At 37.0% G+C, this 12,477-nt stretch overlaps 5 protein-coding genes across 5 annotated transcripts; 2 read left to right on the forward strand and 3 right to left on the reverse strand. All coding sequences in view use genetic code 12, as the record gives it.

The window, feature by feature from the left end:
- Positions 1-54: 54 nt before the first annotated feature.
- Positions 55-1,065, forward strand: CORT_0A01100 (Srp40 chaperone of small nucleolar ribonucleoprotein particles; the record flags this gene model as incomplete). The annotated part of the gene is made up of 1 exon (XM_003865895.1): positions 55-1,065. The coding sequence occupies one exon, from the start codon at positions 55-57 to the stop codon at positions 1,063-1,065; it is 1,011 nt and encodes a 336-aa protein (XP_003865943.1).
- Positions 1,066-1,271: 206 nt separating this feature from the next.
- Positions 1,272-3,818, forward strand: CORT_0A01110 (hypothetical protein; the record flags this gene model as incomplete). Its single annotated transcript, XM_003865896.1, has 1 exon — positions 1,272-3,818. One exon carries the CDS (start codon positions 1,272-1,274, stop codon positions 3,816-3,818), a length of 2,547 nt encoding a protein of 848 aa, XP_003865944.1.
- Positions 3,819-3,871: 53 nt separating this feature from the next.
- Positions 3,872-4,747, reverse strand: CORT_0A01120 (hypothetical protein; the record flags this gene model as incomplete). Its single annotated transcript, XM_003865897.1, has 1 exon — positions 3,872-4,747. The coding sequence occupies one exon, from the start codon at positions 4,745-4,747 to the stop codon at positions 3,872-3,874; it is 876 nt and encodes a 291-aa protein (XP_003865945.1).
- A 287-nt stretch (positions 4,748-5,034) lies between these two features.
- CORT_0A01130 (Spc98 component of the microtubule-nucleating Tub4p (gamma-tubulin) complex) lies at positions 5,035-7,383 on the reverse strand (the record flags this gene model as incomplete). The annotated part of the gene is made up of 1 exon (XM_003865898.1): positions 5,035-7,383. One exon carries the CDS (start codon positions 7,381-7,383, stop codon positions 5,035-5,037), a length of 2,349 nt encoding a protein of 782 aa, XP_003865946.1.
- A 230-nt stretch (positions 7,384-7,613) lies between these two features.
- On the reverse strand, positions 7,614-9,371 carry CORT_0A01140 (Hem1 5-aminolevulinate synthase; the record flags this gene model as incomplete). The annotated part of the gene is made up of 1 exon (XM_003865899.1): positions 7,614-9,371. One exon carries the CDS (start codon positions 9,369-9,371, stop codon positions 7,614-7,616), a length of 1,758 nt encoding a protein of 585 aa, XP_003865947.1.
- Between the last annotated feature and the right edge of the window lie 3,106 nt (positions 9,372-12,477).

The following is a 12,477-nucleotide window of genomic DNA, read 5'->3' on the forward strand; positions in this document are numbered from 1 at the left end:
CGTTAAATACCCAGTTGAACAACCTTTCCAAGAACAGGTCAAAATCCGTTAGATATGAAAGCCTCAATCGAACCAAAATTAAAAACGATTCTAGAACATGTCCAGAATTTAGTTAAAAATGACGAGCACTTGAAGAAATTGGATAACAAAACGTTGACTGAGTTGGTAGAAAATTTGGATGTACGCCAATTTGACAAAAAAGCAGTGAATAAAGTATATGATTTCGTCCAGAAGGTAGAAGCTGAGGAAGAGGAAGCTCTGTCTACTGATTCTTCTGAGAGCAGCTCCGAAGGTGATGATGAGAGCAGTTCTGGAGATGAGGACTCTTCTAGTTCTAGTGATGAGAGTGATGAGGATGATGATATTGAGGAGAAAACTGCCAACGCTCAAGAGGCTTCTAAGTTGGATGAATCATCATCCTCCGATAGCTCCTCCAGTAGCGAGAACTCGTCATCCTCCGAAAGTGATTCTTCTTCCAGCTCACCCAGTTCTGATTCTGAATCACCCAGCACCTCTGAGTCATCAAGTTCTGATTCCGATTCTTCTAGCTCATCAGACTCTAACTCCGAATCGTCGAGCTCCTCCAGCTCCTCCAGTTCCTCCAGTTCATCTAGTTCCTCAGAGTCATCCTCATCAAGCGACTCGGATTCCGATTCAGACTCGGATTCAAAATTAACTTCAAAGAAAAGGAAACACGAGGAAACAAAAGATGCAAACGGAACAAAAAAGGCTAAAATTGAGCCTAGCTCCTCAGCAAGCTCTTCAGTCACTGAATCAATCACTTCCAACTCAACACCGGCGACCCCTGAACCTGAATCTGAACTTAAACCAGGGCAAAGAAAGCATTTTTCGAGAATAGATAGATCAAAGATTAATTTCGAAGACAGAATATTACAAGATAACACATACAAAGGAGCTGCTGGAACATGGGGTGAAAAAGCTAGTGAAAGGTTGTTGCAAGTTAGAGGAAAAGATTTCACCAAGAACAAAAACAAAATGAAGAAAGGTAGCTACAGAGGGGGTAGTATTACTTTAGCTAGTGGGTCATACAAATTCACTGATTAGATCAGTTTTAATAAATTGTTAATAGATTTGAAATGTATTGCAAAAATAATTTGGTTGCCAAAGAGAATTTGTAAATTATACACGCCTTTCTCCTTTACAAAAAAGAAACCAAAGGAGACATTTGTGGATCAGTCATTACAAATCACATCTTTTCATCCTTAATCCGAACCTTTTTGAGTTTTCGATAGGGATCAGAATCACCCATTATGTCCAGAAGATTGCAATCAGTAAACTACGCTGAACTTGATGACGAGAACTTTTCTGATGAAGGTTATATTGACGTAGATGATGATGACTATGGCACACCCAAAAAGAGGAAAGCAAGTAAAGCAGCAGCAGCAGATGCTGATACGCAACAAATAAAAAGACAGAAAGCTCGTATGGCTGTAAATTCAGTAAAGAGTCTGTTGCAGGAACCGAACTTTTCAGAAGATGATTTATTGGACGTTACTCCTGATTTACCACCTGGATATGTACCTGATGCCGTCTCAAAGTCCTTTGGTTCATCCGATTTTTCATATCTCAAGTTAAAACCAGATCATTTCACAAGACCGTTATGGATTTCTCCAAATGATATGAGGATAATTCTAGAGTCATTTTCGCCATTGGCTGAACAAGCGCAAGATTTTTTAATCACCATTGCTGAACCTATATCAAGACCCTCACACATACATGAATACAAAATAACTCCGTTTTCGCTATACGCAGCAGTCTCTGTGGGGCTAGAAACAAATGATATAATTTCTGTGCTAAATCGTTTATCAAAAGTGCCGGTGACGGACACTATCGTGGAATTCATCAAAGCTGCAACTGTCTCATATGGTAAGATCAAATTAGTTTTGAAAAATAACAGATACTTTGTCGAGAGCACACAAGCAGATATATTGCAAATGTTGCTTAAAGATGAGGTTATTGGCCCTTTGAGAATACAGTCGACTGAAAATACTATCACCAGCAATGGGTTGGTTCAATCAGCACCTCCACAGAACAATATTGACATCCCTGGAACAAAGAAAAAAGAGGAATCAGGCGATGCAACGAAGCCAACCAATGAAGCTGAAGATATCTTTGCTTCAGTGGTGGGAAGTAGAGATGATGAAGACGATTTGGACACTGTCCATTCATTCGAAATATCACATGACTCTGTCGAAATTGTGAAGAGGCGATGCCAGGAGATTGACTACCCAGTTTTAGAAGAGTACGATTTTCGAAATGATGCGAGAAATCCAGATCTCGAGATTGATTTGAAACCATCTACACAAATCCGACCATATCAAGAAAAATCATTGTCAAAGATGTTTGGAAACGGAAGAGCAAGGTCCGGTATCATTGTACTTCCATGTGGTGCAGGTAAAACATTAGTGGGTATAACTGCTGCTTGCACCATACGAAAATCTGTTATTGTGTTGTGTACCTCCTCGGTATCAGTTATGCAATGGAGACAACAATTTTTGCAATGGTGTACAATCCAACCAGAAAATGTTGCTGTTTTCACCTCAGAGAATAAAGAGATGTTTGCAAGTGAATCTGGTCTTGTCGTGTCTACATATTCCATGGTTGCGAATACTCGTAACAGATCGCATGATTCTCAGAAGGTTATGGATTTTCTCAGATCGAGGGAGTGGGGGTTCATCATCTTGGATGAGGTGCATGTCGTGCCTGCCAATATGTTTAGACGAGTCGTTACTACGATAGCCGCGCATGCCAAGCTTGGCCTTACTGCCACTTTAGTGCGTGAAGATGACAAAATTGACGATTTGAATTTCTTGATTGGACCAAAGTTGTACGAAGCAAATTGGATGGATTTGGCACAAAAAGGACACATTGCCAATGTCCAGTGTGCAGAGGTTTGGTGTCCCATGACGGCAGAGTTCTATCAAGAATATTTACGAGAGAGCGCACGAAAGAGAATGCTTTTGTATATTATGAATCCTACTAAATTTCAAGCATGTCAATTTTTGATACATTATCATGAAAAGAGGGGTGACAAAATCATTGTATTCAGTGACAATGTATATGCGCTTCAGGAGTATGCATTAAAACTTGGCAAGCCATTTATTTATGGATCCACACCACAACAGGAGAGGATGAAAATTTTGCAAAATTTCCAACACAATGATCAAATCAACACAATTTTTTTATCTAAAGTTGGTGATACTTCTATTGACTTGCCTGAGGCTACATGTTTGATTCAAATATCATCTCATTATGGTTCCAGAAGGCAAGAAGCACAAAGATTGGGAAGAATTTTACGAGCCAAGAGGCGTAACGATGAAGGGTTTAATGCATTTTTTTACTCATTGGTTTCCAAGGATACACAGGAAATGTATTACTCTACGAAGAGACAAGCATTTCTTGTCGATCAAGGTTATGCATTCAAGGTTATTACTCATTTGAGTGGGATGGAACAATTGCCAGATTTAGCATACGCCTCAGCAAGAGAACGTCGAGAATTATTACAGCAAGTATTGTTGAAGAATGAAGATGCTGCTGGATTGGAAATTGGTGATGATGCAGATACCAATTTCATTCCAAGAGAGCAGAGACAGAGGATGGAGAATGGTAAACAAAGCGGTGCTACTCGATCTGCAGGTTCGTTGGCTGGATTGGCTGGGGGTGAAGATATGGCTTACATTGAGTACAGTAGGAACAAGAATAAGGAGTTGGATTCTCATCATCCATTGATTCAAAAGATGTACTACAAAAAGAAGCAACAGCAGCAGCAGCAGCAGCAGCAGCAGCAGCGCACATAAGGACAATCCAAGACAACGTCTACGAGTTGTTGTTTTTTCTAGATTTGTAGTGTTTATTTACTAATATAGTCTCCAAAATCATCGTCTTCACTTTCCGAACTTTGATCAGCCCCCATCTGTTTATCTTTGGCTTCGTAATTATTTTCATTATCGGTCAAACTTAAGTCCTCGCAACCGGTGTCTAATTCTGACTCTTTAGATTCAACACCATCATTCAGAACTGTATCCTGATCCAAAATCTCTGCCCATTTATCATAATAATACTGTCGTTGTAAATGATCATATCTCATGTTGTAATTTTCCAATTGTTCTAAAAACTCTTCGGAATCAATATCATGTTTGAACCGTAGAAGTAATGCAATTTGCTCTACATTCTTGCAGATCTTCTCCTCTGTACCATCGCTTATTAGTGGATGGTATCCGGAATGAGGTAATTGCACCACAACTCTAAACCACTGAGTAGAAACGATCCCCAATTCGTACGAAAGTTCTCGAATCGTATCGGTCTCATCATTGGCAATGCTTGCAATTTGTTCCATCTTTACTTTATTCGTCTCTAGTTCCGTATCTACGTCTTCTTCATCTGGTTGTAATCCCAATTCTGCTTTGAGATGTTTGTTCACAGGTGCATACCAAGTCTCACCCCATAGCTCTGTATTATTGGTGTATTCTAATTTCAATCGATGGTGAGTAAATGCAGGGATGGTATGTGGATGCTCATCTTCATTCTTAATAGTCACTAGATTATCCTGCTTGATTTCTCGAATTAGCTTGATTGTACCTGACCAGATACACTCAACTTGTTCTTCAATTCCATTACCGGTTTTAAGCTGTTTGAGTAAATTTATGGGTAGATTGTATAATTTGACATGCTTCAGTTGGAAAAGTACAAATGTGAGTACATTATCATCTGGTGAATCTGTGGTCATTTGGAGAGTGATAATTGAATGCGCTGGGTTGATGGACAATGAAAAGATAAGGAGTTTTGAGTTCCGAATAAACCTTTTTTTTTTCCGATATTGCAGCAATAAAATAGATTACATCATAGACAGACAAAAAACTATGGCATAAACGCTACCATGAGATTTAACAATAAGCAAATGCATTAATGAAGAATCAAGCTACAGTTACTCAATTGTTATTTCGTGTTACACATGCAAGAAATACAATGGAGATAATGAATACTATTCATTGTTGCATGTCTCTGTATTCTATATCATAGACACTTTCCCAACTCTTTCAAATCATTATCCAGCTTCAAATCTTCTTTGAAGCCATCAAGTAATGATTGATATTCACCATTGAATATTTCAACCTTAACCTTCTTCCACAATTTAGCCATTCGATTTGATACTTCATCAATATCCCTCTCCAACTGATATTCCTCCTCTTGATCTGCCCCCTCTATAGAATCACGACTATTGATAAGAATCAAAAACATTTCCACCACAGACAAGTATTCCTGACTAGTGTTTATAAACCTGAAAATTGATTGCAAAATTTCATATATTTGATCAATGAAACTGATATTGGTTTTAGCTCCTTTTGCAGACCCATTAAATATCTTTGTATACACAATATCATCAAGATATGTATCATGCACGGAAATGAGCTCATCAATGGATAGTTTATTCACTTTGAGCGATGAATCAGTGTCTTTTTCAGGAAATTCCATAAACAGTTCGTCCAACACCAATTCGTTATCATTATTATGGAAAAATTTGTCTACGATATTCCTGTTAAATGAAGATTCCACCACATCGTATGATAAATAAGCCACCAAGTCGTCCAAGAATTTAACTAAATGGTGTCTCATTATATTCACTCCATTGATATTGCCAATTAATCTTCTGTAGTTCCCCCTCACCCGAGGTTCGAGTTTCAAATTCAATTGGTCAAAAGCCAAGTAATTGGATCGTAAAAGCATTTGTAAATGACGCAATTTCCAAAAGAAATGAAATGTTTTGAGGTACTTTATCATTGACGATTCCAAAATATCAAATATTGGCAAATCAGAAATCTTGTAATCAATCAAGAATGAATCCCAACCAAACGTTTCCAATTGTGGGTTGAAGATCTTGGAATCAACACGATCAACATTTTGACGCGTCTTTACGGATGATATCTGAATTGCGTCATGTAGCACTTGGTGTAGTTGACTTGAAGTTATATCCAACGAAGGTAGATTGAATGCAGATTCTCCCTTGGTTACTATTGACTCGATGAACTCGTTAATCTCCATCAAGTAATAATTTTTGAAATTTAGTAAATGAGAAAACAAGTGATACTTATGATGAACCAATTTAGTGAAAAAAGTAAGTACTTCATCGTACTGTTGGTTTATCACAACAATGGTCTCATTGACTGTCATTGAAGCTAGCCCGTTGTGATTGGTAAAGATAATAGTGGAATATTTCACATTAAAATCATCGACAAACTTCAACTCTTGACAATACTTTTCAAGAAAGATTAGCGTTTTTCCAATCTGGAAAATCTTGTCACCTGATTCTATAAACTCCGGTACTTTATCACTATGATACTTGATGATCTGGTTGAAATTTTCACCATCTTTATTAAACGATATGAAAAACTCGTCATTCCCATCAACTAGCTCCCCTTTTATCATCCAAAATTCGAGAATATTATAATACGGTTTCACAATTTCATTAAATGTCCTTTCAGCAATACTCGACACATGCCTATCACCATATTTTGTAAACGTATAAACATGTTTAAGAAAATGATATCCATCTAATTTTTCAATTTGTAATGAAACACGATACAAGAATCGTAATGTGAATATCCATTCATAAAGTGCATGATAAACTGCCAATATACTAGGTGGTTGTTTGCTAAACACCCGATTCAAATCTTGACTATAATGTTTTAATTCAGTATCCAACAGAGCAACAAATGCCCCCTTTATGGCCAGTGGTAGTTTGCCTCTGTTTTTTTCAACAAAAAGATCCAATTGCTTGTACAACAAAGCGTATTCGAACAAGTTTTTCAAAAATGAGCTATAGCTGTTGTTGATTGACTGCGGTATCCCAATCCGTTTATAATCGTTTGAAAAGGTGAATAGCTTTGAATCTAGACCCATTAGCGTATAAGGCAAATAGGTTAATATCGTTTCCTCGGGTAAGGTTTTGTAGTAAGGTTGGATTAATTGCGCTAGAGTTTTATCATTTGTGTTTATCCGTGGTGATTCAATAGAAGTATCTCGCTTGTGGGTGTCATTCAAATGAGTATCAGTTTGACTATTTCGTAAGGCATCAAAAAATGTCAAGTAATTGGCAATTTGATCAAGCGATCGATGTTGACTAAGAGAATTTATGAGGGTTTGAAATTCAATCCAGTCTTGTTTCAAGTCACTGCTGAGAAAGACCTGCTTGTATTTATTAATAATGTTGGATATATCATCATGGAGTGGCCGGGTATTGATTAATGATGTATATAACTCATTGGCAATACTTTGAATGTACTCTTCACCAAGCTCAGCTGGAATCAACGATTTCACAACCCGGTGTACGTATAATTTGATCACTTGCGGTTTATCAAGAGCCATATTGAAGTGGATGAACTGTGATGAGATGTAGACCGGATGCTTGTAACTTCTGGTTTTGGTTTTGTTTACATTTATAATCTCACGCGTATTAAATTTTTGAGCTACCAGATGCTTCAAGAGTCAACTACGTCGTTTAAAGAGATACTGAACAAATTGATAGAAAAGAGTTAATGTCATATATTAGATGAAGATATAAAAATAAATCAAAATAATCCTGTCAAGCTCTGAACCTACAAAGCGACACCTGATGAGACACCCAATGGAGCGACAATAGGATCAATAACATTTGGATTCAAATCAGCATCAGTTAAAGCCAATTGTTGATCAGTCCAAATGTGTTGAGTTGAAGCACAATCAGCTTGACCTACGCCACATAATCCACCAGTTGCAGTCCAATCATTGATTCTCTTCAAATTCAATTCATTAAAAACATCATCAACAGCTTCAATCAAATGATTGGAGATTTCTGGTCCATGACCTGGAGTTGGAGTGATTCTTAATCTCTCTTCACCAATTGGAACAGTGGGAAAATTGATGGCTTGAACATAAATCTTGTGTTTATCTAATAACATGTCAGAAGCTCTTTTAGCATCGTAAGCATTACCAATTAAAACTGGAACAATATGGGATGGGTTTGGGATAACTGGCAATCCCAACTTGTTCATATTTTCCTTGACATATCTAGTGTTTTTCTGTTGAGCAATACGATCTTTCAAGGTAGCTCTTTGGTAACGGATGGATTCGGCGGCACCAGCCATAATTGCTGGTGGCAAACTAGTGGTGAAAATGAAACCAGGTGCATAACATCTAAACCAATCAATCATATTGGCTTTACCAGTAACATAACCACCAACACATCCATAAGCTTTACCAAGAGTACCAGTAACCATATCAACTCTGCTCATAACAGTTTCAATATCAGCAGGATTGATACCCAGTTTCAAATGGGCTTCAAAATTCAAGTGTTCAGCAACACCAGCACCGTGAGGACCATACATACCAACAGCATGAACTTCGTCTAAAAAGGTGACTGCACCGTATTTTTCGGCCATGTCACAGATAGCTTCAATTGGAGCAATTGATCCACACATGGAGTAAACTGATTCAAATGCAATCAATTTGGGGACGGATTTGGGATATTGAGCCAACTTTTCCTCTAAATCAGCTAAGTTATTATGCTTAAAAATATGTTTCTTTGCACGAGAGTTTCTAATACCTTGAATCATTGACGCATGGTTCAATTCATCAGAAAAGATTACCAAATCTTTAATTTTTTGTCCGAACAATGACAATACCGCATCATTGGCAACAAAACATGAACTGAAAACCAACGCCGCTTCATGCTTATGCAAAGCAGCTAATTCAGATTCTAATTTGATAGCATGAGCATTATGACCAGCAATATTTCTAGTACCACCAGCACCTGATCCATACTTGTCCAAAACACGTTTCATTTCATTTAAAGTGGATTCATTCTTACCCATTCCAAGGTAATCATTTGAACACCAAACAGTAACCTTATCATTCTCTTGAGCACGATGAGCTTTGGGGAACTCGTTAGCTAAACGATTGATATTGTTAAAGAAACGATATGATTTATCAGTTCTCTTTTTATTCAAATCGTCGTTCAAAAACCCTTGAAAATCGAATTTTTGTTCATTTCCATTGAAATTGACTTGAGCACCGGTCAAGTTTTCATTTTTCAAACGGTATGGTGATGCTGGTGGTGGAACGAAAGCAGAAGCATCAGGGGTAGCTGAACGGCTAACACTTGCTCTTCTTGGGTTGGTAGCAGAAGAGTAAGATCTCACGGCTTGGTGTTGTTGTTGATGTTGCTCTTGAGCGTGAAGCGCATCAGCCATGTAGGGACATTGGCGAGCACGTTGAGCCAAACCACCAGAAGATTTACTCAATTGACGCAATGCTTGAGTGGAAGTAGATTGAACAAAAGGACAAACTGACATGGAAACTTTAATGACTGACTCCATTTCTGAAACTAAAGCAAAAGATTTATTGAGAACAGTAAATTTAGAAAGTAAAACTATTCCCTTGAAGATATGTGGATTGAGTTGATCCCTTCTAGATCTGGTTAAATCTGATGATTCTGAGAGAAAGAAATATGGGTCTTGTTGGTAAATTTAATTTATTTTTTTTTTGTCTTGCTCAGTTGATGCTTGTACACTATTGAAAATTTTTCTATGTCGAGAAAAGAGATGTATTCAATTTTTTCGCGCTTAAAAATTAATGCATATGACTAATGTTACATGGTATTCTAGACCTAAGCGATTGTGTAAAATCGTGACAATTGATTTATTACCGATGGCTACTATACTTCGGTGTGGGTATACTTTAGGCTAACAAGATAGAGTAAATGTGATTGTAGCCTATGGTGGTTATTTCTCTATTGGGTTAATAAGTCCATGTCAATCCTGTATATAATCAAAGGGGAAAAAGAAATAAATACAAATGATTTGAAAAGCGGAGTTGTTCATTGGTTAGGAATGTTACAGTCAATGCAATTGTTGTAATTGCAACATCAATTTAGATGTGAATACATATTTGGTAAGTAAGAGGTTGATAGATGTAGATATGGCTGCTCACAAGTGGTTATTCTTATTTGTTGGGGTGCCTAGCGAATCTTATGTTAGAGTGCTTTCTGATAAAATCAGCGGCGATTTATTCTCCGCTGTGTTGCATATTGCCTAAACCGGACATCACAACAAAAAAGCAAATGAATAATTACGCCTATGATTTTTTAGTTAACTCCCATCATAGTTGCTTTGCCTATTACAAGGCATGTGATGCAATATTCAACTGTAATAAAGATCAACAGAGGGGTGAAATATACTGGCATCGTTGCTGTAATTATTTTATTCCAGACCTGAAATACAAACATCAGTTATTGTCTTGTGCTTCCAAGCTATCAACGGTTTATAGTCGTACGTCCGATAGTTTCTCATGTTCATATCTCATATATAACACATACACAAGTACCTATTCTTTATTCGGAATGTGTGTATTGTTCGTAATAGACTTTAGGGTAAATAGTAGAACCATTTTGAATCGTTTGGAACTTTGTAAGCAATAACTGTCTCTCCTCATTTTCAAAAAGGCTAGACCCAGTAGACAGAAGAAAGTAGAAAGGTCAGGTGTCAATTATACAGAGTAGCTATTGACATGTTTTAATTTCTCTGACGTATTTTACTGCCTCACTTTTCGCTCATTCTGATGCAAAAATTGAGCAAAACTGCTAGAACACCTTTGCTCAATTTTTGCAACACTACCACCTTGAAAACAAAAGCGATAGAAAATTATTTAAGTCAGCGTTGTATAGACAATCATTCAGGTCAAAATTACATTTCAACTCATTAAATTAAAAAGAGGACTTTTTCTAAGCGCGGTTCAATTTAAACGCACATTCATAACAATAGAACCAAAAAAAAAGACAATATCTGAGATTATTGACAGAACAATAAATAACTCAGTTTTACATTAATTTTGACTCACAAGAGCTATATGCAAAATCGCCAAAAAGTCAATAGAAAGACAAGGAGAGAGAAAAAAAAAGAAAAGTTTGGACAACAAATTTTGTGGCCCCTTTCTTTTTATTGTTTAAGCAAAACGTCAAAAGGAGAGGAGTATAATGCGAATTATGCATACGCAACGTGTTTCACAAACTAAAGAATGAAGTTGAGGAAAGAAAGAAGGCCCGCGTTGTTTTTGTTGAACAAAATAAACCATGGCCATTTTTTTTTGGAGCTGTTACAGAACAAGGGGAGGCGTGTGTGTCAATAAATGCACCACGAGTTACACAAATAAAATAAGGGAGACGTTGTTGATTGGCTCTTGTGATGTTGTTGTTAGTATTCATGAGAATGATTAGGGGTCTCGTTAATTCACTCCAGAGAGAGAATGCCGGTCTTGTTCAAATTTAGGATGAATTAGGTAATTAAGAGAACATTACTTGACGACGAGCTTTTCTAGGTTTTCTATTGCATATCTAGAAGAGTGGAGACGCTGATTCCTTTTTTCATCATTTGGAGAAAACTATGGATTTTTCAGTGGAGAAAGTTTCGGGTAAAGAAAAAGCGGATAATCCAGTAGATACTAAAACATACAAATATCCTATTGTTCTACAATAAGGTAAACAATACATTTGTGTAATTATTGACTACATACCAAAAGTATAGAAAAAGATAAGTAGAGATATGGAATAAGTCAAGTTTCTTTTTAATTGATTGATATTGTTTCCTTAACTCCCCGGCAACGACAGGGTGCAAATTGTGTACTTGTTTCCAAAAGTGGAAGTGAGCGCACAGATACACTCTCCAATCTTTATTTCTTATGTTTTTTGATGACGACCGTAGATAAATGCTTTGTAGAGAGTGCAAAGATCTAATTTGGTACTAAAGCCACGTCTAAAAGTCCAACAAGATACTATGTTGATGTAAGAAGGTTCACCACAGGTTAAAATTTTTTTTGCAACCTTTCGTGTCCAACAACAATGTTCCTTTATCAACTGCGAACCAGATTGCTCAAGCCTTTTCAACGATTACGGTTTTATTGTCGTGCTCCAACAATAAACCGAATGAAACAAGGAGGCTATTCGGTACCTAAAGTAGCAAGTAAAGATTGATTGGTTATGAGAAAATGGTTATGCACAATAAGCCTTTTTCTAACAGATAAAGAAGCTGTAACAGAATGCAAACATTTCAATAGATAATGTATTAGTTGTTGCACGACATGCAAGCCTGAGGATTCAACAATTAGTCGATTTAAGTTATAAAAGAACAGGGGCATGTCTCTGCTAGTATAGGCGGAAGAGGGAATGTTTAACCTAAGGGATCAGAGATCTGTTTAAATTTCTTTTTCCTACAAAATACGGATCCCCATCTCAAGCAAGCCAATTGCAACGTCCAAAACAAAGGTATTAACCAGAGACATTGCTAAAAGATAAACAACAATAAAGGTAAACACGAACCCTTTACTCATCTTTGTTTCCACTATAGCTATAACCGTTTGTTGATTATAAAGTTTAAAAAAAGATGATAATTAGCAAAGAACAATGCCGAGGCCACTCCCAAACAAAGAGAT

This window comes from Candida orthopsilosis (genome assembly GCF_000315875.1).
Source record: "Candida orthopsilosis Co 90-125, chromosome 1 draft sequence".
NCBI lineage: Eukaryota > Fungi > Ascomycota > Pichiomycetes > Serinales > Debaryomycetaceae > Lodderomyces > Lodderomyces orthopsilosis.